Here is a 24,098-nt window from a genome sequence, read left to right as displayed (position 1 = left end):
CGGGCAAGAGCCGCGGTTCGGGCGAGCGGGGCGGGAGCGCTCCATGCCCTCCGGACGGGCTGGGAGCCCTCTGTGCCCCCGAGCCACGCACTGTCTTTTCTGAGGAGACCCCGTGTAAGTCACGAGGGTCGCTCCATTTCTCGCAGTCCCGGCAGCTGTTGGCTGGCGGGTGCCTGTCAGGGGCGCCAGGGAGAGAAGGCGCCGTGGGGCGCGTTGGTCTCTCACCCGGGTTTACAGCCCGGCCCCTGCAGCGGGACGGGGCTCCTCCAGCCCGGCTGCTCCCCGCTGACCGAGGCACCGAGCCGCGCTGTTGGGTCCCCGGCCGAAGGAGCCGGGGCTCGCCCCTCCTGCAGCCGGCCCGGGGGCTGAGCCCGACCGCTCGGTAACGCGGGCACCCTGCTCAGAGAGCCCTCGGGAACAGCCCCGGAGCCCCGCGGGGTCACTGCCGCCACCGCCTCCTCCGCTCGGTCCCTCCCCGCCCCGCCCTGCCGGGCCCGGCCCCGCTCCTCCCCCGGCCTGCGCGACACCCGCCGCCGCTCCGCCGCCTCCCCGCGCTGCTCGGGGCCCGCGGCCCTTCCCGGCGGCCCGGCCTGCGGCGGGGGCGGCGACGCCCCGGGCATCCCGCAGGTGAGCGAGGGCGGCGGGCCGGGCGGCGGGGCTGTGCGGAGGGAGGGAGGGAGGGAGGGCGGCCGGGCCGCGCCGGGATGATGCAGCAGCGGCGGATCCCGCCGTGCCCCGGCGCTGGGGCGGCCCTGCTCCCCCGGGCCTGTGCCGACCCCGGAGCGGGACCCGCGCCTTCAGGCTGTGCTAGCCTCGCTCGTGCCCAGCAGCCTGTCAGCAGAGGACTTGTATTTTGGGGGTCTGCTGTGCTTGAGGAGCGACATAGCGGGGAAGGGGGGGATTTCCTGGCGGTGTTTTGTGTCTGAAAGCTAAATCTCTAGGTGAGTCGTTGTGCTGTGACCTCCCGTAATAAATCAGTGTTCAGACCTGCTCTTCTTTGCGTGTTCTACATAAAGCTCCTGGTTTTCCTGTGCCTGGTGCAGCTGCGAGCTGGGAGCACCTGCTTTCTGCTTCTGCCTTGTCAGTAGGGCAGTTCGGTAACTATTTATCTTTTCAGTATCTCAAGTATAAAATGTCTCGGAGAACAACTGCCGATACTCCCTTCTCTTGGTAGGGTTATGCAAGACTAGACCTGGTAGTTGTTTTGTGGATGAACAGCGCAAAGATTTCTTTTATTTGTGCAGTTGCTCCACAGAATGTCAGCCTGCATGGATCTGAAACTCTTGACAGCTGGCTCTAACTTGGGTACAAAACCACACAGTTGTTTTGAGAAAAAAACCCAAAACCAAAACCCAACCAAAACCGAGAAATGTGTTCCTGTAGAAGGCAGAGACGCTGGGTTTGGCAGCAATTGAAGCAACTGAAAATAGGTTGCAGTTACGGAGGAATTGTTCTGACATGTTCGTGTACTGTTCTCCCACAGTGGTGCTTGAGAAAGACAGGCTGAAGGACTTGTTTTAGGGTAACTTCTTTCCCCATCATACACAGTGGGTTTTGACAAGCACAGTTCAGCTCCCTGGCAGTGCTTTTATGAAATTCCTAGTTTCCTGAGCAGAATTAGAGCTGTGTGTGCCAGCTATAGCTCTTAGGGCAGAGTCGTGGGAAGGCAGAAGTTGAGTATTTCCTTCTGAACAGTCACGAACCTTTTTCTGGTGTATGCTTTTAGGGCTGAGATGCAAAAATTAGATTTTCCCCTGCTTTGTTCAGAAAGGGAAGCCCTGTGTGGGAAGATCAGCACTCCAGTGCTGGAAAGTCTAAAGGCATGTTTTTAATTATGAGGAGAAGGGTAGTCACACAGAATGCACTGAAGCCATCCACATCCTCAAGACTACTTAACAAAGTGTGTTTAAAACCAGTTTTCAGTTAGCTTAAGCTGGTGAAGATACGGAGTCTGGAATTAATTTTAAAACTGTGTGTTGTTCATTAGATTTTCTAATGAACATGGGGGAGAGAGATAGGAAGTCAAGCGTGATGAAATAGCAAGTGTTACATTGATACTTTTTTTTTAATTGGAGCAGCAGATGCATTTGGAGAAAGGGGTTGGTTTTGATGAACGCAGAGCCTGAAATGTCCTATTTTTATGTGTTAGTCAAAGCTACTGTGCTCTTGTCACTTGTCTTTGAAATCAACGTGTGTTACATGGTGCTGTTTTCCTTCCCTGTGAAGCTGCATTAAATTGCTCTATTGTTTGTTAAGGATCTCTTCACAGGTTACTGAGATCCAGGTCAGCACCCCTGTGGTGTTTTCTACCATGCATGTATGATTTCTTCCCCCTTCGCTCCTCCCATCAGTTTATTCAGTTCCAAAGCGTGCTGGGGAAACATTGTAAAATTATCCCTGAGGTTTGTCTTCTGCCAAGACAAGGTGCTAGGCGAGATTTTCCACTCCCAAGATAAGTGTTGCTGATATGGTGTATTCCTTTGTAATTTTTTTTTTCTCCTCACTGTCAGTGATTCAGACAGGATAACACTGGGAATTGTTTCAAATGTCTTCAAAATGTGAAAAAACCAGAGTGTAGCAGCCATGCTGCTGCTGGAGTCATTAACATCAAGTTCATCAGATTTTTCCACTTCTTTGTTGCAGTGATGTGGGCTCCTCACATCTGCTTCATTTCTAGCCAGCAGTAATATTTTGGGTCCTTGTCTGTGCTATTAATATCACTTATCTTTTTCTATTTTTTAACAGCCATGGGCAAGGTTATTTAAACTATGCTTAAGAAACACAAACTCTTTTCATTTTTTTAATAGCTGCTTGTTACTGAGACATGTTTAAAGTCTTTTACATATCCATGGACTGCCATGAAAGTGTTTATTGTGTTCATAAGCTATGAAATCCTCTGTTCTTTTGGTGTTTGGATATATGAGCTGGGTGGAACAGTGTGTTGTTATGTTTTGTACAGACTTCGAGTTATGTGGCTCATCCTGTTAAAAATCTACCCATGAAATGGTAAATTCCTCAGAGACTGAAGCCTGCTTATCGGTGTTACAGTTCATTTAAGTCTATTTCCCTCTTGCCCAGCTTCATTTAGAACTAATCATATTTTTAATGTTTGATGAAGTAGTGTAGCAACAAAATGTTAGATTCAGATCAGCACAGTTGGGTGCATGAAGCTCACAGACACCACAGGCTAAGTACTGGTGTCATGGGCTGCAGCACCTTTCACTTTTCATCAGTTTCATGCAAATGAGCTAATTAGATTTGTATCTTTGCAGCTGAAGCTGTGTTTGCTGTCAGGCACCTCCCTGCATTTCTGAAGGCACATTCCATGCTATGGATTATTAGCTTTATTTGTGCATTTCTCTCTCCTCCCCATGGCTTTGCTCCTTCCCTAGGATAGCACAATGCAGCCACTCAGCAGTGGGGTCAGACTGTGCCAGCTCATGAGGCTGGCTCCAGGTTTAGATTTGTTTCAATCTCTGAACCTTAAAGGTGGATATAGACCTCTAATATGCAAAACATGCCCATGTGTTTTCTTATAGTCATGATAGTCAAATCTGACATGTTGGTGAAAGAAGCTATTTTTTCTTGTCCTAGGAAACCTTCCTCACGTGAGTGTTGGTGAAAATGGGGGATACAAGAGACATCTGTCCTCACCTGGATTCCATAGGAGAGGTGACCAGGGATGATCTGCTGCTCAAGTCCAAGGTACAGGATTGTGGCTCTCAGTCCTTTCCCTTTTAGCTATTGTGCATGGATTTGCATGTTTGCCTTTTGAAGAAAATGCTGCCTATCTCGAGAGAGAAACTCTTCTTCCTGCACTGATGTACCCACATGTCCCATAAAATCACCCTTTGTGACCCCACCTGATCTATTTCTCACTGTCATTTTCTCGTGCTGAAATGTGTCACTAAACTAAAGTGCTGCAATTGTGTATTTGGTTGGAAGTGTGGTGTTAAGGAATGAAATACTGCGAGCTGAAGGTTGGGCTATTTCATAGAGAAGTTTCTCACTCTTCAAGGACTTGGTTACTTAAAATCCAACCAAGCAAACAAACCTTCTTTTGTTATGAATATACAGGGAACTTGCCAGTCCTGTGGAGCTGTGGGACCAAACCTCTGGGCTTGTCTTCAGGTAAAAATGGATTGTTTGTGTGCATGATGTGGTGGGACATGAATAGTATTTATACTGAAAAAAAGAGTGGGAAGCAAAGAGGGGGTTCACAGCAGAGCTATCCACTGGTTTTTGGTGGATGGCAAGGAGGAAACTCCCTAGATGAAAGGATACTGCTGCCATAATCTGATAAGATGTAACAGTTCACTCCTTGTGGGGGATTGCCCTTGCTATTCCCAGTAGCAATGAATAAAATGCCCAGTGTTGGCTGTTGGTTGGGTGCTGCCTCTGTTGGCACCTGTGGAGAGGCTGCAGGGTGGGAGTGAGGAGGAGGAAGGAGGAAGGGAGTAGTGGGCTGCAGTGAGGAGGGAAGGACTGCCACAGGACATGCAGGCAGGCAGGGGCTGTTTATTTTTGCACTGGAATCCCCAGGCATTTTGGGGCTGTTCAGATGAGATCTCTCTTGGAGCAATGGCTTGGAACAGAGCCTTTACCTGGGTGCAAACCTGCTTCCAGATTTTCTTTATTAAATCAAGCACTTCCAGTTTTCCATCTTGTTCTCGGCTGGTTAGAAAACCGGCAAGATAATTCTGAAGTTGCTGCTGGAACTGGAGTTGCAGACTGTTTTCTGAAGGGTCTAACTTGATGTGCCTGTTGTGCTTTGGCTCTTTCCCATCTCTAGATTGGCTGTCCTTATGTTGGTTGTGGGGAGTCCTTTGCTGACCACAGCACACTTCATGCACAGGTGAGCTTTTCTCTGTCCCCCACATTTAAACAGAGTTGGATTTTCCCTGTTCCATGTTCTGGTCCCATGCTCCAACTCGAGCCAGCTCTCAGAGGAGATCTGTTCTTCCATTGGAATTCCAGGCCAAGAAGCACAACCTGACGGTGAACCTGACGACGTTCCGTGTGTGGTGCTATGCCTGTGAGAAGGAGGTGTTCCTGGAGCAGCGCCTGGCAGCTCACCCACCCTCACCCCCTGCCAAGTTCCCTGAGCCGGTGGGTCTGTGCCACACAGGGCAGGGCTGAGTGCTTGGCAGGGTTTTGTTTGCCTGGTGTAAAATTAGCCGAGTGATTTCTGCCATGGTGCAGCATTTGCTGACAGGGATGCCTTCACTGAGAGTAGCTGCCTGTAGCCAGAGGACTTCTAGCCCTGATTTACAGGGTCTCCCAGCAAAAAGACTTCCAGGTGACTTAGGGGTGGAACTAGATGACCTTTAAGGTCCCTTCCAACCCAAACCATTCTATGATGCTATGATTCTATGACTTGAATATCCATTCTGACTGTATTTTTAACCTTTCCCATGGGGTGTCTGCATGTGGGAAGAACCTGTCTGTCCCATCTTTATTTCCAATGTATGGCCCATGGAAGTTTTAGCTGTCAGACCAGAAACACCATGTACTTGTGACACTGCTCCTCATTCTTGATGCTTCTTATCACATGTACTGGAAGCAGTAATGGCACTATTTCCACTCCCTGCCGCCTTGCTGGGAAGGGTAGACAGTGCAACCTGTTCTTCCCTCTCCTTCTACTTCTCTCAAAGCTGGCTTGATTGATGTGTAAGATAATATCTCTCACAGCTCATCTTTCAAAGCAGGCCTCTGACTGATGCTTATTTCTGTGTCTTTAATCTAGGATTCTCCTTTGCCTGCTCACCCTCTGAAAGCTGTTCCGATTGCAGTGGCTGATGAAGGCGAATCTGAATCAGAGGATGATGATTTGAAACCAAGAGGTAACTTTGCATTGAATTGATGAAGGGGCTGGCAGGCAGCCAGCCTGTAGGACCTGCACTGAGAGGTTCTTGGGAGCAGAATGTGGAGACTGCCTAGAAAGGGCTGGATTCCCTCTCCTTGGGGAGGAATATAGAAAGCAACACATCTGGGAAGTCATTCATCCCTCTCTTGTTTGTGCTTTAGGCCTTACTGGAATGAAAAATCTTGGGAACTCCTGCTACATGAATGCAGCACTTCAGGCTCTCTCAAACTGGTAGGCATTAGGGCTCTCACTGTTATCTTAACTGGCTTCACTAAATACCAAAAGTGCCACCTCTGATCTGATACCTTCATAAGTCTTGCAAAGAGAGATTAGCCAGGCTGGGGACAGAAAAAATGAGTGGTTTTTTAGAGCAACAGAAGTATTACAGAAGGAAATTGAGTGGCCAGCCAGCTCGTGGCTTCATACAAGACTCATGTTTAGATGAATGCTTGAAATAAAAATTCATCATTTCTGTTGCAGAAATTATTTATCCCAGAGAAAGGCATGTCCCATCTCTTTATTCTCCCCATTGATATCACTCTAACAAACCCTATCCTAAAATATTCTCTAGCCATACTGCTGAAAAGTAATTCCAGGATCTCCTCTGTATAGAGAACAGGTTCAGACCAATGTTTTTCATTTGTTTCAAATGAAGGAGTCAAGTCTGCATCTGGAATCACTTCTTCCCTTGGTTCAAAATCAGTACCTTAAACATGCTTTTGATAAGGCCTGCATTGAGGTTCTAATAAATAAATAGAAGCAGAGGGGAAATTTGTGTGCTGAATTCTTCTCTTTTTCCATCTCTTGTAGCCCACCTCTCACACAGTTTTTCCTGGAATGTGGTGGACTGGTCCGTACGGATAAGAAACCTGCCCTGTGCAAAAGTTACCAGAAGTTGGTGTCTGAGGTTTGGCACAAGAAACGGTGCGTGGTGACCCCTGATCTAAGCTGGCCAGGCTTCAGAGGTGTGTTAGTTCTGAGGTCTGGCATCAGCAGAGAGGAAATCTGATCCTCAGGGACAAGTGTGTTGTCTAAGGCAGTCATTTCACACCCTGTGTGGATGGGGATGTGAGGATTCCCTGGATCCTGGAGATCCCATGTCCTGCTGCTGGTGATAAAATGGGCACTTTAATGTCAGTGAAAAGAATGAATTGTTAATATTACAACTTTTGAAAGGAAGAGGTTTTTTAAAATATAGTTCCTCTGTCAGCAATTAAAGAAAAATGATGGAGTATGGGAATACTTGGGGCTATCTCCAAGTATTTTGCATGGACTTTGGTGACCAGCACTTAATTGCACTGCTTTTGATTAGCAGAGGAATTGATGATTTGGATGGAAAAAGTGATTCAGAGATTTTTACTGAATAGAGTGAAAATGGCAGGTGATATTTTGGGAAATGTTTGCTATTGGTTCAAATTCTAGACCAGTTCAAAGGACAGTGCAAAATTATGCAGCTCTGTTTAGATCTGAAGATGTCTGCTTTGTCCAGTCAATTAAAAAACATCAGATGGGAATTTAAATGGCATTGCATGTTTGCCTCAAGTTCATTGTTAACAAGGGATAAATAAGATCCAGAGCAAGGTAAACTGTGCCTTTGTGGAGGAAGAGGTTGTAGACTTTGAAGCAATATTATGTCATTTTCATATTGGCTGGATTTACCTCATTTCCTGGGGTTCAGCCCACCCAGATTTTGAGACAGACATGGTGCTGGATATCAAACCAATAACTAATTGGCACACCCTGCTCTGGAAAGAATCACTTTCCACATTCAGCGCTTGGACAGAGCTGTAAGTGAAATGTGTTTTGGGGAAGGGTCTCTCTGGAAGGACAGACTGAAATGACTGTGAGGTGTTCTCTGTCTCTTGGTGTGTTTATGCCATCCAGCTCATGCAGAAATCTCTGCCCAGGCTTTGCAGGTGCATAATTATCTTTTGTCCTCTTTCACTACTCACCACACCCTCTGTTATGGCGTGTTAAACAAACTGGCTCCAGGCCTGATAAGCAAACTGACTTTTTCTTTTTTCTTTTTTCTTTTTCCATATCTACACAGCCCGAGTTATGTTGTTCCAAGCAGTCTATCCCATGGAATTAAGCTCGTCAATCCCATGTTCCGAGGCTATGCACAGCAGGTAGGGCCTGGAAAAAGCCATGCCATTATTCCAGAGATGGTGGGAATTTAATTCCTGTAGTGGTGGTGCTTGTGTTCAGAAGGAAGAGCTGGAGCTTGGGGGTCATGTCCTTTTTGTTTTAATATCAGTGATTTGATACAGCACCTGGGTGGGATTTGGGAGACCTGGGTTCTTTCCCAGGCTTGTCTCTCACTTGCTGGTACCAAATAAGTTCATTTTCTTGTGTCAGCTTGCTTACCTCTGAAATTATAATGGTCAAATCCTTTACAAACAGCTTTGAGATCTATTGGTATCTGCTCTGTAAGAGTTTGGTATTATTTATTCATGTTAGAGTTGAGAAACCTGGATAAATCTGCACTAAAAAATCAAAGATATGAATGTTCTGTATTATTTTTCTGGGGAATTATAGCAAACTAAGTCTTATTTAAAGGTAGTATCCTTTTTTTTCCTTTGAAGTCTTTATCAGCCATTGCTCTTCTGTTTGTTCTTTATAATAAAATGTAAACAACAAACTATGATTGAAAAATTTACTAGAGAAGTGACAGTACATCAAAACTGTGATAGTGACAAGAAATCAAAACAGAATAAAAATAATGATTAATGAAAGAGCTTCTATATTTGTCTTTGATGTGAAATACGTTGGATTGGAAAACTCTGATCTGAAGAGATAAATTTGAAAGGTAGGCAGAGCAGGCTAAAAGCCAAACTTCATAAAACAACTGAAACGTCGTAATTAACTTTCTGGAGTTGTCAAAATACCAGGTTGCTTTCCAGCAGCTCCTTTGAAGCCAACATATCAGCTCTTTTACCATCTATTATGAGTGTAGGAGCTTGCACCTAGACTGTATAGCCTTGGGTTTCTGGTTCCATTCCCTGTTTATTAAAGATTTTAATCTGCCCTCTCTAAGAGATGGCTTGCCACGAGCAGAAGTCAGTGTTCATAAAATGGGTAGGAGTGTGTTCTCCAGGCCTGCTGCTTTCATCAGGTTTCTCCTTGCCTCTTCCCTATTATCTCTGGCAAACCCCTGATAAATGCACTCCTGCTGCAGCTGCTCTCTGGCTTTTCAATGTCTTTCAGCTGAAGATACTCAGATAAGAAAATTGGGCCTTTAATTATTTAGGAGGTGAAGTATTTCTGTGGCAGACAGGTCCTTTGGTGCATGGCCCTGCTTCAGCTGGCTCTGAATGCTGCAGAGCTGGCTCACCTTTGCGGGCACTGTTGGAATAGGCTGTGAATGGAGCCATCTTCTCTTTTGCCCCTGTCATTTTCCCCTTTTCTGACTGGATACTGACATGGGATCTTGGTTTTCAGGACACCCAGGAGTTCCTGCGCTGCCTGATGGATCAGCTCCACGAAGAACTGAAGGAACCCGTTGTTGCAGAGACGAGGGATTTGGACACCAGTGATCAGGAAGACAAGCGGGAGGGTGACCGGAGCCCTTCAGAGGATGAGTTCCTCTCCTGTGACTCCAGCAGTGACAGGGGTGAAGGAGAGGGCCAGAGCAGGACCTCAGGGAGCCTGGGCAGCAGCTCCCTGGCAGAGACAGAGCTGCTGATCCAGGATGAAGCAGGGAGAGGGATCTCGGAGAAAGAGAGGATGAAGGACAGAAAGTTCTCCTGCGGCCATCGGCGCAGCAACTCGGAGCAGGTGGATGAGGATGCAGATGTTGATACTACAATGATGGCAGTTGATGGCAGAGCCTCACCTGAGATGCTGCCAGCTCCCTGTCCTGCCAGCCCGTGTAGGACACCAGGTATACCCCTCTTCCAGTCGGGATATTTCCAGGAAGATGTGTTATCATCTTCCACAGGCACTGTGGTGTAGTGCAGTGGCAAACATGTAACATGACTGTTACTTCTCTGGGTTTCAAAAGATTTTGAATCCAAGGTTTTCCTCAGTCCCTGCCTTTGTGCACAATTGCTTCAGTAAGGAAATGTACTCAGTGAGACGGAGAGGTGCTTAGGCAGGCTGTGAGCTGAGTAAAGGCACAGCAGTGAGAGCTGCCTCTGCCAAGCCTACAAACACTGTATTAATGCCTTTTAGGAAGAAAGGTTTGGTATGTGTGCATTGCTTTATTTGATACACTGTCCTGGGGAAATTCTAGCTGTGGAAAAGGCATGGCAGAAGGTATTTGCTAATGTTGGACTGTGGGCTTTGGGGAGGGAAAAGGGAGAGGCACAGTTTGTGCGTTTCTGTGTCTCAGGGAAAAGAAAAGAGCAGCAGTGTGGAGTCATCTCAAGCTGAACATATCCGATCTTTCAACGCTTCTTTATGTAAGAGACTTTCTTTGCCAGCTGGCACTGAAGGCAGCAATTCTGTTTGTGTGGATTAGGGCTACAGGAGCAAGCTGCAAAAACTAATTAGTCAGAAGTGTGAAAAAATGGCAGGTTGTTTTTTGGGGGTTTTTTGCATGTCATTATTAGCTGTTGGGTACAGCTCCATATGCACTCTCAGCCATGACTGAGGGAGCTGTGTCTGCCAGCCTGTGCAAGCAGGACACTTAATGGACACTGAACTGTGCCTTTGGGAAAGATTCTGGGCTGGAACACAGAGCTGGGCTGACACTGTGGGGTTGCTTTTACTAACTGGAGTTTTCACCAGTGCCCTTTTCCCTCCCCATTTTCCCAAACAGAGCCTGACAACGATGCCTACGTGCGCTGCTCCTCGCGCCCTTGCAGTCCAGTCCATCATGAAATGCACTCCAAGCTCTCCAGCAGTCCTCCCCGCTCCAGTCCTGCCAGGCTTGGACCTTCCTACATCCTCAAGAAAGGTAGTGCAAAGAGGGATTGCTGGGAAGCAAAGGGGGGAGCATGTAGAAGAGAGAAGGAATCCATCGTGATTCTTGATTAACAGCTGCAGGAAGTGCTGGTTCCCCTGGACATCAGTGTGTTCTAAAATAGTATTTGGCAGAGACTAAAGTAAAGCTGCAGATAAAGTCAAGCTCTGGGCACAGCAATGTTCTAGTGTGCTCTTATACTGGAGCCTGAAATAATCCATGTCTGTGTCTGTATGCTGTGTTTGTTAATAAAATGGCTCTGAAGTCCCAGGCACGAGCTCTGTCCCTTTAGGGGAGTGTGGAGATACATAAACATTTGTCTGCCAGACTTGAATTTCATGGCATGTGGGCCAGAGAACTGTAAGATGCTGTTACTGACAGAGCTTCCTGCCTCTTGGACATCTTGGGCTCACAGGAATGGAATTAGGGCTGCAGATGTCCCTGCAGTGCTGGGAGCACTGTCAGGCTGCAGAGTGAAGCCTGGCTTGTATTGTTACCAAACTGGTCCCTTCATCCCAGAGCAAATTGCAAATCAAAATCCCTCAACACTGCAAACACAAAGGCTTGTGCTTGTACCACTGTCCCTCCAGCTGCTCCATGAGGACATTCTTTCTTCAGCCCCTTGGCTGAGGTCAGCACAGCCGCAGATGTTCTGGCTGCATGAAAAGCACTCTGTCTCCCTGCACGTGTGTGTGGGGACAGGGTTTGTTGTTAAACAAAACTTTACATTTGGCCAGTCCCTGCTGTGGAGAGTCCTCTCCAGTGCAAGACACTTGGGGAGCACGTGGTAAATGTCAGAGGGGGAAAAAAAAGGACAAAGTACAGAGTCAGGTGAGGGAGAGAGGAAGTGAAGTGCAAAGCTTGGAGCAAAATGTCACAAGACCTCAGAAAACCAGGGACTGTCTGTGGCAGGCTTCTAAACATGTAAAAGAATGGAAACAAGTTCCAGTACAACAATTTCTTCCCCTGAGAGCTGGCTGGTGTTGGTTCAGTTGGCTGCCTCCTCCTTGTAGCACACACAGCAGCAGAGTCCTCTGTGTCCCTTCACAACTTGCCTCACCATGTCCCTGGAATGGGATCTGAACACCAGGACAATGCTTGTCCCGTGTTGTTGTGTGGCTATATGACTCTGTGGAGATGTGAGACTGAGAGAGCCATTCCTTGTTTTCCAGCCCAGATGCAGGCTTCTGGGAAAAAGAAGAAAGAGCTCCGTTACCGCAGTGTGATTTCTGATATCTTTGACGGCTCCATCCTCAGCCTGGTGCAGTGCCTCACCTGTGACAGGGTGAGTGTCCTGAGCCCTCCTAGTCACCCAGCACAACCTTTGTGCTTGTAGATATCTTCCTATGGAGTGCTGCTGCTCTTTCCAAACCCTGTGGGATGTAGCACCTGCTAAAATGGTGATAGGTGATGGCAGGGGAGGTGTGAGAACCTGCCATGCCCAGGAGATTTCTTTCTCTGTTTGCTGATCTGTGTTACTGAGTTGACCCAGCAGTATCACATTCACATTAGAAAACTGAGTCCAGTGCTACAAAACCCATGACAGAAGTCAGTGCTGACAGCAGGGAAGAATAATTAGCCACGGGGAGTTGCTCCTGCTGCCAGGTCAGGTTTCTAGCCTAGACAAAATCCAAGCAGTGATAAAAGGTGATGAAGGCCAGGTCTCAGCTCCATTACACACACTGGAAACCCAGACCTCTTCCTCTTGGATGTTTCCAGGTTTCTACAACAGTGGAGACGTTCCAGGACCTGTCACTCCCAATCCCAGGGAAGGAGGACTTGGCCAAGCTGCACTCTGCCATCTACCAAAATGTGCCAGCTAAGACAGGGGCGTGTGGGGACAACTATGCCTCACAAGGCTGGATTGCTTTCATCATGGAGTATATCCGGAGGTGTGTTCCCTGTGCAGGACCTCTGGGTCCCTTTTCTGTGATCTGCCCTGCAGTGCTGGAAGGCAGCTATCCATAACCAGTGGTGTTAACACTGGAATGTCAGTTGGAACCATTCCTTGGAGGACAGTATGTGGTACTTCACAGGGCTTTGAGCTTGTTCCTGTGAACTGGTTGTTAGTGCTCCTCTAGTTCTGTTACACACCTTGGGAGCTCTTTGCAGCTGAGCACCCCTCACTGCTGCCTTTAGCTCAGACTTGCCCTCCAGGGCAAAGGAATTCCTGGTGTAGTTTTCCAAATCATTTCCAGTTTGAGAAGTCATGGTAGGAACATCAGCTGAGAGCAGTCATGCTTTCCCTGCCCCTCTGGGATGTGGGATGAGCTTAGGACCTGCAGCAAGAAGGAAATTCATCATCCATTTGGGGTTTTGTGTGCCAAAGCGTTCAGCTATTTTATTTATAACTCTTCATTTCTTCTCCTCTGCAGATTTGTGGTGTCCTGTATCCCTAGCTGGTTTTGGGGTCCTGTGGTGACACTGGAGGATTGCCTTGCTGCCTTTTTTGCAGCAGATGAGTTGAAGGGTGAGTTTTTTTTGTGGGGTCTGAAAGCATGGAAGACCATTTAATTTGTGTTTTGAAGGCAGACTAAATCTCCTAGAAATCCTGCCTTGGTGTGTCATTAGAGACTGGCAGTGCCAAAAATTGGCAGCTCAGCATCTCTGAGCAGGAGGGAATTTCTCTACCTGCTCAGGGGTGGGAAATGTAGGTGAGAGTGTCCTCAGTGAGGAGCAGACAGAGCTGTTGGTTAGTTGAGTGCTGTCTCCTCATTTTCTTCACTTTCTCCTCCTTCAGCTCTGGAGGACTCACACCATTTGCTGTTCAGGTGTGGTGGTGGATACTTGAATACGTTCCTGCTAATTGACTGCCTCTCCTTCTTGCCCACACTTATTGAGAGGAGTTTTGATCTCATCCTGGCCTGCCCAAAAGGCTTTTAATATGCTTTCTCTGCACTGTCTGGAAATGTAGCTGTGTCAGCCTTGTATACTCTGAGCAGCTGCATAATGGCTCTCTTCTCTCTCTGCAGGGGACAACATGTACAGCTGTGAACGGTGTAAGAAGTAAGTTGGCATTATCTGTATTGTGTTTTATGTCTGGAGTTTTATTTCTGGAACCTTATTTCTCTCTACTGCTGTCAGACATTTTGCTGTGCCCTCTGCCTGGATAATTCTGCTGCTGGAATTCAGGATTTGTCTTGGATTCCAAAGAGAGCAAGACCCAGCCATGCCTTTGCTGTAGAGTGTCCTCATAGCTCATTTCTTTTCCTCCCTCAGGCTGAGGAATGGAGTGAAGTACTGCAAAGTCCTCCGGCTCCCAGAGGTGGGTAAAAGCACCTTGTTTCCTAATTGTCTTTTAGCAGCCACTGAGGAGGTGGGGAGGCCAGAGGTAGAATAAAACCAGCAAGTCTTTTGGTGGCAAAGTCCTGTATCTAGACCAGAAGAGACTTTCCCATTCTAAGCTGACAAACCAGCAGAATTAATGAGAAACAGGCAAAGAGCTCCTGCAAAGATCAGACACACAGACATGTGCTTTGCTCCCAGAGCCTTCACGGCAAAACTGCCCTTTGGTGTCCTTTGTCCTTCCTCTTTTAGATCCTTTGCATCCACTTGAAACGGTTCCGGCACGAGGTGATGTATTCCTTCAAGATCAACAGCCATGTCTCCTTCCCCTTGGAAGGGCTGGACCTGCGGCCTTTCCTCGCCAAGGAGTGTGTGTCCCAGATCACCACCTACGACCTCCTGTCAGTCATCTGTCACCACGGCACTGCTGGCAGTGAGTCCTTCCCTGGGAGAGGAGCAGGAATGGGAGGAGTGGGAGTGAGGCAGGAGTGTGTCGGGGTAGCCACCACCTCTACTGGGCTGAAGGGCAGTGCAAGGCCCCCTCCATTCCCTGCCCTTTAAAAAGTGAACTGAGCAGCTTCTGACAGATTCCCTGCAGCTCTTTCAGCCTCCCCACGGGCTTGGCTCAAACCCTTTCCCAATGTTCAGTCTTGCTGAGAGGCTCTTCCAAGGAAGGCAAATCAGGGTGACAGTGCCAGGCTCTGCTGCTCCAGCAAAGCTTGCCTGAACAGGAATTATCCTTTTTTTTTTGTCTCTCTGTCTGCTCTGTGCCAGCAGCTAATCCTGTTTGTGCTGCTGACATTATCCCAGGCCTGCCTTCTGTCTGCACTGCAGATCCCAGCAGTGCTGTGCTTTCTGTTCCAGGTGGCCACTACATTGCCTACTGCCAGAACGTGATCAACGGCCAGTGGTACGAGTTTGATGACCAGTATGTCACCGAGGTCCACGAGACTGTGGTGCAGAATGCAGAAGCCTATGTGCTGTTTTACAGGTGAGCTGTGCCCTGAGCCCCTTCCTGGGTACAGAACACCTGGAAATGCATTTCACAAATGGAGTTTTCCTTTCCCTGCTCCAGGAAAAGCAGTGAGGAAGCTGTGCGAGAACGCCAGAAGGTTGTGTCCCTGGCCAGCATGAAGGAGCACAGTTTGCTGCAGTTCTACATCTCTCGAGAGTGGCTCAATAAATTCAACACCTTTGCAGAGCCTGGGCCCATCACCAACCACACCTTTCTGTGCTCCCATGGAGGTAAGGCTGCTGGACCTGGGAGCAGCACCTTTTATACTTCCTGATGCATTAACAATGTGGGAAAAAGCTGCAGCAGGATCCTCTTTGGCAGAAACTCCAGCCTGCTCAGGGAGGGATGAGACAATTACCCATTGTGCTGCTGGTTGGAGGCTTGGGGGGATGTGTTGTGCTGGGAAACAGCAGTTTTCAGTTCTCTGTGTTTAAAAACAAACCTGTAGAAAGCAGATAGGGCAGGGTTTATCAGTGCTACCCTGTCAGCAGGGCTGGCCCTCGGGGTTTGTTTGGAGAAGGGAGCACGTGCTGTGGAAGGGAGCTGATACCACATCTGACTCTGCTTCATCAGCCATGCTGGGGAGCACTCAGTGTTTGTAAATCTCTCTTCTAAATTGGAAATGAAGCAGTTGATTAGAAATTGAGGCCGTGGATTGAGAAACCTCCATGGTTAATGAACTCATGACTGTCTTCCATTAGCAAAGGAAGCAGATTCTGCGATCAGAGTTCTCGGAGAGGAAAGTTTGCCTTTTTATTTGTGTCTATTGTACACAGCAATAATGAGTTCCCTGATTAACTCTTCCACTTGCCTTTCTTCCACAGGGATCCCTCCTAATAAATACCATTACATCGATGACCTGGTTGTGATTCTGCCCCAAAATGTCTGGGAATACCTCTACAACAGGTGAATATGGTCATTCCATTCTTTCTCCCAGTATTTGGTTGTCTCCTGCTCTAAGCCAGGATGAGCTGTATCAGTGCCTGTCCCAGAGTGTGGCTGAGTAAAGGCAGCTCTGTTCCCTCAGCTGCAGATGCACCTCCCTCACCAGTGTCTGGAGTAGTGTAAAAATCCCTGTCTGTAGGATGCAGGGCTGGGAAGCATTTCCACTCTGCTGCAGCTCTCCATTCCCTCCTTCTCCCTGTGGCCAGGTTTGGGGGTGGCCCTGCAGTGAACCATCTGTACGTGTGCTCCATTTGCCAAGTGGAGATCGAAGCTCTCGCCAAGCGCAGGAGGATCGAAATCGACACCTTCATCAAGGTTGGCATGGGAAGCATCTGGAAGCAAGGCAAAGGGTAGGGGTGGGAATGGAGACCTGGAAAACTCCTGGCTGTTTTCCAGAACATGATCTACAGGAGATTGGCCTGGGGGTTCCCCAGTGCAGAGGGGCAGCTGGGGCATGAGATTCCAAAGCGAATCTGTGCAGACAGAAAGTGTGGAACCATCCTTGTCTCGTGCCTGCTCTGGTGAGCAGGAATGGGGTGTGAGGAAGGAATTACATGAGGTTCTTGTGGAGAATGGCAAGGCTGCCTTACAGTTGATGGAAGGGGCCCCCTGAGATCTCAGGAGTGACTAAGTCCTTTCTGTATCTCTGTTCCCTGCTCTCCCAGCTGAACAAGGCTTTCCAGGCAGAGGAGTCTCCAAGTGTCATCTACTGTATCAGCATGCAGTGGTTCCGGGAGTGGGAAGCCTTTGTCAAGGGCAAGGATAACGGTAAGGATCAGACCCTGGGGGTCTGTCGGGGGAAAGGGGGAATGGAAATGAGTCAATTTGCTGAGTCCTGGCTGAGCACTGCCTCTGGCTAGGGTGACAAAGCTGGGCAGGGTTCAGGCACTAGCCGCTGGAGCTGCCTGCAGGGTCCCTAGAGCATGGCAGAAATTACAAAGAACAGTTAGGAAAGCAGTTGAATCTGGGGGCAGTAAGGAAATCAGATGTTTTTTGACATGTTTGTTCTTCTACAGAGCCCCCTGGACCAATTGACAACACCAAGATTGCCCTCACGAAACCAGGTGGCCACGTGCAAGTCAAGCAGGGTAAGGCTGATGCTTGCTGCCTGTAGTGTTCCTAAAAGGTGAAGGAGACTGTTCCACTGGATCTCACTGTCCACAGTAAAGTGATCACAGAGCAAGATGGTGTTGCAGAGGATGACAATTCTCTGCTCAACAGTCTGCCCTGAGCGAGCCAGTTCTCCAGTGGCAGCTCCTGCATGACCAGTTTGCTGCTCTGACTGGTTCCTGCAGTCCCCCAGCTCCTGCCTTGCTGTTCCCCAGGCCCCTTCCACCATTCCCCTTTTTGCTGGAGCTTTGATCTCGTGTTGCTCTTGATGTGGTTTTCACTCAGCATCTGTTGTGGTCCAGCTTCCGAAGTTAAAACAGCCTCATGTTGTGCCTGGTGAGGTATAGACTGGATGTTAGTAAAAATTCTATATGGAAAGGGCTGTTAAGGTTTGGAACAGGCTGCTCAGGGCAGTGGTGGAGTCGCCATCCCTGGAGGGGTTTAAAAGATGTGTAGATGTGGCACTTGGGGACATAAATTAGTGGAGGACACATTGGTGCTTCCAGCAGGAGGTGGCACCAGGAGGTGGCACTGCAGGGACTTTGAGGAGGACCACTGGTGTCTCATCCTCCTGGAATGGGCCTGTGAGGGGAGGTGTTTATGGAGGAAATCCAGGGGTTGTGGTGCCCTGACCTTTCCCTGATCCCAGTGCATCCTGTTCCTGTTGTCCCTTGCAGGTGCTGACTACGGGCAGATCTCCGAGGAGACGTGGGTTTATTTAAGCACCCTGTACGGAGGAGGCCCTGAGATTGCCATCAGGCAGAACGTGGCCCAGGTGCAGGAGCTGGAAAACCTCCACGGGGAGCAGAAGATTGAAGCAGAGACACGAGCAGTGTGATCTGTGCGGATGGGGCAGGGCAGGGACGGCACAGGTACCTCTGTGGGAGGATGGGAGGCTGGGAATCCTGAGGGGTCAAACCTCCTCTGTGCTCTGGGACTCAAGGTGTGTGCAGCTCCCCCAGCACTCTCGGGGCAGGCAGGCTTCCTCCTCCTCCTTTCATGTGGCTCTGAGCATGGGGTGGTGCTGGGAGAGACTGGGAGAAAGCTCTGCACCTCACCTCTGGCTGAAGCCATGGTCTGAGGCTGCAGCCACAGTCACAGGGTTGTCCTGACCTGAGCCCTCTCCCCTTCCTTTGCTTACACCAAACCAGCACTCCCAGCTTGGCCCCAGTGCACTGAGCTCTGCTCCTTTGCAGGTTTTGCTTTTGGCACTTTTTTTTAAACTCAAATGTGTAAAGAGAATGAGGCATTATTTATGTTTCCAGCAGGCAGTGTTGCAACCAGAGAAACTTGTTTTTGAGGCTGTGTAAAGCCATGAGGTCTCCCTGTGGTTTTGTGCTGGTGGTGCACAGCTGTCACAACTTCCTAGTTTTGCTCTTTATCAAATATTGCAAATTCAGTTGCAATCAACTAAGAAATTTGGAAATAAGCTGTTCCTTTCTCCTCTCACTCCCCAACCCACACCTTCATGGTCCTGCAGAATTTTGTTTTCTCCTTGTGTCTGATCTCCTGTGTTCAGCACATTTTTGGACAACAAAGCTGGAAGGTGAGTCCTCCTTCCCAAAGCCCTGCCATGAGCCTGTGTGTCTCCCCATAGCTGACAAGAAGCAGAGGGGGTGAAGGCTGTGCAGGGGGCCTGGCTGAGCATGGCCCAGGCTGGTCAAGCAGCTTTTTAGGAACAAGCTGCTTTCTGCAGACAAGCCCCCACCTCTGTGCTGAGGTCATTCCAGATGTCCTTTGTGCTTAACAGTGGATCATTTAATGGCTCCCTGATCTAGTGCCACCACTGCAGCCAAGGAGCAGCTGATGGAGGCAGCAGAGACAGGAATGAAGGCAAAAAAGGCCAAACTCCACTTTTCTTAGCAGGGCTATTCTTAAAATGTGTTTTGTTCATCTTGCAGAAAGGCAAGAGTTTAGTCTTTGCAAGCCTTTGAGTGCAGTTTAATGGAGGCAGAGGAGCCTCCCAGGGCCTGAGGAACCAAACTGGGTTCATGGTGTGGACGATGCCACAGCATCAAGTCTGGCCTCAGTGGTGCCAGACTGCATGGAGCTGAGACCTCTGAGCTCCTGTAAAAATGGGGAGGGAGGGAAAGGCTGCTCCTTGACTTAGAGATAGAACAGGGTAGGACAGGAGAATTTTGAGAAGAAAATTGTGGCTTTCACATTTTTTTCTTTTTTTTTTTTTTGATCAAGTGTTTGTTGCAAAAAGCAACTTCTTTAAAAATTGTCCATAATTGATTCAGCATGTTAATTTTACAATCCAGTTCATGGGATGCTTGTTTAGACCCAGCCAGGCCCTAGGGGAGGTCAGAAAATGTGCCACTGTTGGGTTTCTCATTGTTCCAAGCTGTCTTTGTTCCCCACTGCAGCAGCCCTGGGATCTGCTGCAGAGCCTGCAGGGCTGCATGTCCATGTTGTCTGTGTCCAGAGGGTGCTGTACAGACTGTAATGACACTCCTGTGCTTCAGTGTTAGACCTTGTGCTGAAAGTGGTACAATAAATACATGTGCATTCAACAAGGCCTGCCTTGCCTGCTGAGAGGGGCTGACAGCTCCAGGGAGGGGGGTGGTGAAAGAAGAAAAATAAAAAAGTAATAAATATAAAATAAAATCCAAACTTCCTTTTGGGCAGCAATGAGATGAGCCTGAGGCCACTGAACCATCCTGTGTCCATTCAGAGGACATCTGCCCCTTCAGTCTCTGCTCACAGACCTCCCTTTACCTTTCATTTACCCCATTTCACCTGAGTGTGCCTCAGAAAGCCCTGGGCGTCTGGATGTGCTACTCACTGACCCTATTACTATCCTGGAGGTGACCTGCAAGGGAAGGAGCTGAAGTTTCATTGAGCTGTTCCAGGATTCTACACGAGTTTCCTGTCATTGCTTCGTGGCCAAAATGTCCCTGCTGGTCCCATTGCCCTCCCTTGGTAACACACGTCAGCAGCCTGTTCCCCAGGGAACACCAGGCTCTTGGCACTGGGAATTAACAGAGTTTCTAAAGAGCCTGAGGGGCTGGAGCAGCAGGGATTCACTGCCCAAGGGGTGAGTGACACAGCCTCAGCTGGAGCCTGAAATGGCTGAAGAAGCAGAGCTGGAGCTAGGTAATAAGAACATGCAGTTTGTTCTTGAGCAGATGGAGTCAACTGTCCAAACTTGGATCTCCCCTTCTTTTATCAGGTCCCCTTGCTAGTTGCACAAAAGAGCTGAAAAAGAACTGTTCATGCATTGGACTGATAGAGCAAATCTCAGATTATTTGCTCCCTCCCCTCAGTCCTCCAGGAGTGCCAGGAATTCAGCTCTTGTGTGCTGCTCCTCTTCCCAAGAGCAGAGCGATCACTGGGCTGCTGAGACAAAAACACCCCTTACAAAATCCTCATCTCCTTTCTTCTCCCTTTTTGCTCAGCTCTCCATCCCCCAGCCCTCCCTCACCCCTTCAGTTGTGCTGTTGCTATTTAAAGTCAGCAGTGCTGATTCTGTGAAAGACAAATCCAAGTCAGAGCCAGAGGGACACCTCCTCCTATTCACTATTGCCCAAAACCAAAGACCAGCAGCCTCTCACAAACAGCCCTGATCTGTCCAGAACTGACAGGGATGTTAATTAGTGCTGGCAAAGAACAACTGAAATCCTGTTGAAGAAACGTGGCAGCTTGACTGTATTAAAAATAATCTCTAGGTTGTTTCTCAGCTAAAAGGACCACCAGGTGTCACCTGCTGAGCAGGACAACTGTGAATCCTCCTGGCTCCTGGATGGGTGCTTTGCAGTGACCTGGACCAAGGGGTGATGGAGAAGCTGGCCAGGAGCTGGGGGGTTTTTCTCTCAGCTAGGCACACTATTCACAGCCCTGCACACCAAAATGGAATTGTACCTCAGCCAGAGGTACAGAAATGTGCCTGGGTTTTGGGTTATTTGGTGAAGGGAAGCACTGCTGTGTTGGACACACCTGCACATCCACACACCCCTGCCCAAACCCATTCCTTAGCAGGATTGCAACAGCAATCAGGTCAAAACATCTGCCAAGACTTCAGCTAAACCAGAGCATTCATGGCATTCCATGGTACAACTCTTCCATAAAATAAAGTCTTTTCCTCAAGTTTCCAGTACTCATAGGCTCCTACTGAAAAAGCACAGACCACCTGCCCTTTCCAACACCAACTCCAGCCACAAAACCCCATGTTTTCTTTCTCCTCACATGACCAAATTAAAAAAAAAAAACACAAAACCAACCCAACTACTTCATTCTCTCTTTAGTGCCAGCTGGAAAGGTAAAAGGTTGATATAACCAAACCTCAATGTGACCTGATGGGACGTGGCTCTGTGAGACTGTCAGAGGTACTGAAAATTCCAGTGAGAAATAATATGACATAAAAACTAAAACAAAACCAAGTGAAAATGGGTCATTACTTATCTGAAGAGAGAGCTGGGGACAGCATCACACTGGAATGGGCTGATCCACTTGTTCTTTGTAAATTTTACAGCTGGAAGCAAAACCTAAATCCATTCCATAATTAGGAAGAATAATGAGGAATAAGAGATCAGCTCAGGGGGGAGGTATTTAGTCTGAATTTCTCTGGCTGAAGCAGCAGCTCCTGGAGAGCAATGACTGCACCTCAACAGCCCCAAGAGCCCCAGCAAAGAGGCACCAACTTTTCTGTTGGGAAAGAAAAGCAACAAACCCATTTTTCTTCTTGCCTGGCTGATCAAAAGGGTCCAGTGAAACTGCATTTCTGGAATTAAATGTTTATTTAAATATGCAGATGACTTTGTTTCATTGCTACAAGGTCAATATTCGCTTTCAAAATGGAAGCACTTTATTTGGTTGAATTCTGTCTCCAGAAATGAATGGGCAACACCAGAACCTTTTACATTGGCAATGAAATCACAACACTGAGATGCCACCGAGATCTCTAGATCAGTGCTCAAACACACATACACACACATATACAAATAAAAAAGTGCTCGACATCATCATGTTAAAATAGAATTTGGCTTCTTTTAGGTCTTCTGACATTTCAGGCAGGAAAACAAAAATAAAAACCCAAAGAACAATATGCATCAAACTAAATGGACTTCTGAAAAATACTCAGCATTAAACACAACTTTGAGTATCAGTAAATATGATTCTTCTCTATTTACAGGTGTTAAGAAAGGGCATTAGAGACTTTTGCTGGGGATCATGAAATTTCATAAGGATGTACAGTCCACGCTGCTGGGCAAGATTAGTAAATCCAAGCAGAGTTTTTATAAACCAGTCACATATTTAGTTCTTCAGCGTTTGCCAAAGGTAAATTCTACAAAAATTATTCATTACCCTGAATAACAGCAGTGGAATAAATGTGTGCAGACTATGAGATATGACTGTCACTATTTCTTAAATAAGTTTTAAGATCCAGGCTTTTGGGAACTACTTGCCAAGTTTATAAAAACTCCATACATGGTCTTTTAATAAAACTTCAGGCATCAGTCAGTCAGCTAAAGCTAATGCTCCTTCTACAGCACAATTTAGCAACACAGACATTGCAATTGTTCCAATGTTCCACAGAGGCTGACAATAATATACTGTCCACCCAGATTAAATATAGAAAAGCAAACTTTGATCTAATTTTTACATAGATGGCACAACAATAGGTGAAAATGGATTCTTAGCTGCTGATTCAACAGTGCATGGGACATGAGAATAAAAACACTGCAGCTAAAAATACGTTAAGGGAATTTTTGCACACCTGTTAATTGTTCAACACTTTAGATCCCCTGGCAGGTGGATGCCACAAAGCCACAGTGCCAACCATGGGGATGCCATTCTGCTCTTGATCTGAACAGCTCAGTGACCACAGCAGCAGCAGTGACAAGGTGGTGATTTGATGGATTCTGACCCTCCAGTGCTGCAGCACAGCAGCCCCAGCATTGGTGCTGCCTGTGCTCAGCACATTTGGGTTGGGTGTAAATCACAAACCTTCTGCTGGTTGATGCTGGCAACTCTTAAGCACCATCACACAACAGCTACAGGATAAACTGTAGCACCAAGGGACTTTGTAAAAATGAAAGTTGGCATCTTGAATGGAAAGAAAGGGACAGAGTTATGAACACAACACACAACCCAGCTCAAAAATCACTTAATCCCCCATGGAGATGGCCCAGACCATCCCCAACAGGGAGAGTCTGAGAGTCTGGGATGTGTTTTGATGTGCTGACCCTGCAGGACAGCCCAGCAGGCAGCAAAGCAACACTCACCTGCCTGCAAACAAACCCTGAGAGGTTCCATTGTGGGGTCACTGCCCATAGTGGCTTCCATGTAAAATTTCTCAGATTGTGGGGATTGTACAGAATATGCTGGAGTTGGATTAGAGGCAGTAGATTCCCCCAAACAAGGTGTTGATCCATGAATAAATTTGGCCCTCAGGAGCTATTTAGTGGCAACTGACTCTTGCAGGGCTCAAACATGTCCATGACTGTAAAACCCAAGCAATGGTAGCAATTCAGGGGAAACCAAGTTAGAATATAGAAGTTTAGAGAGGAATTGACCATTTGTTAGGCAGTTGAGGTCCAGATCCCGTGATATTTGGAGATATTGTAGCTCTCTGACCACTGCATGACATGATAAAGTGCAGAATCACTTATCATCCTACTTCTGCTTCAAACCAAACCATGTGAGAACAGGGGGGGTCACAAGTCCTGTCTGGCTGCCAGGTCCAGGTCCAGTCCACAATAAGATGGGAGAAGGAAACAGTGTGGTTTCTTTTTTTTTTTTTCTTTCCTCTTTTATTTATCTAAAAAAAACTCCATTATTCCAACATGAACTGATGAGAACGCACAGGAGGTCATGCAAAAAAAGAGAAGGCAGGTCTGCAATGCTGGAAAACAAACCAACCAAAAGAAAACTGCAAAGAGATTAAACCACGAGCCACAAAATAACGTGACCCTGAGGAAGGTGGGCGCAGGCAAGGCAACAGGGCGAGCATGCAGGCTGAAACGAGA

The 24,098-nt window shown here is 47.8% G+C and overlaps 1 protein-coding gene across 1 annotated transcript; it reads left to right on the top strand.

The window, feature by feature from the left end:
- The first annotated feature begins 14 nt into the window (after positions 1-14).
- On the top strand, positions 15-22,160 carry USP20 (ubiquitin specific peptidase 20). Its single transcript, XM_085077018.1, has 24 exons — positions 15-627; positions 3,595-3,705; positions 4,078-4,131; positions 4,793-4,855; positions 4,978-5,109; positions 5,747-5,843; positions 6,028-6,097; positions 6,677-6,790; positions 7,917-7,995; positions 9,308-9,749; positions 10,629-10,766; positions 11,945-12,057; positions 12,492-12,664; positions 13,148-13,242; positions 13,745-13,778; positions 13,992-14,037; positions 14,310-14,490; positions 14,922-15,048; positions 15,133-15,302; positions 15,897-15,978; positions 16,224-16,332; positions 16,683-16,785; positions 17,034-17,105; positions 17,805-22,160. The coding sequence occupies exons 2-24, from the start codon at positions 3,625-3,627 to the stop codon at positions 17,963-17,965; spliced, it is 2,736 nt and encodes a 911-aa protein (XP_084933144.1). The 5' UTR covers positions 15-627; positions 3,595-3,624; the 3' UTR covers positions 17,966-22,160.
- Positions 22,161-24,098: the final 1,938 nt, after the last annotated feature.

This window comes from Lichenostomus cassidix, chromosome 17 (assembly GCF_008360975.1).
Source record: "Lichenostomus cassidix isolate B80296 chromosome 17, HeHo_3.0, whole genome shotgun sequence".
Lineage (NCBI taxonomy): Eukaryota > Metazoa > Chordata > Aves > Passeriformes > Meliphagidae > Lichenostomus > Lichenostomus cassidix.
Note: the sequence above shows the minus strand (reverse complement) of the source record. Positions and strands in the feature narration are given on the sequence as shown.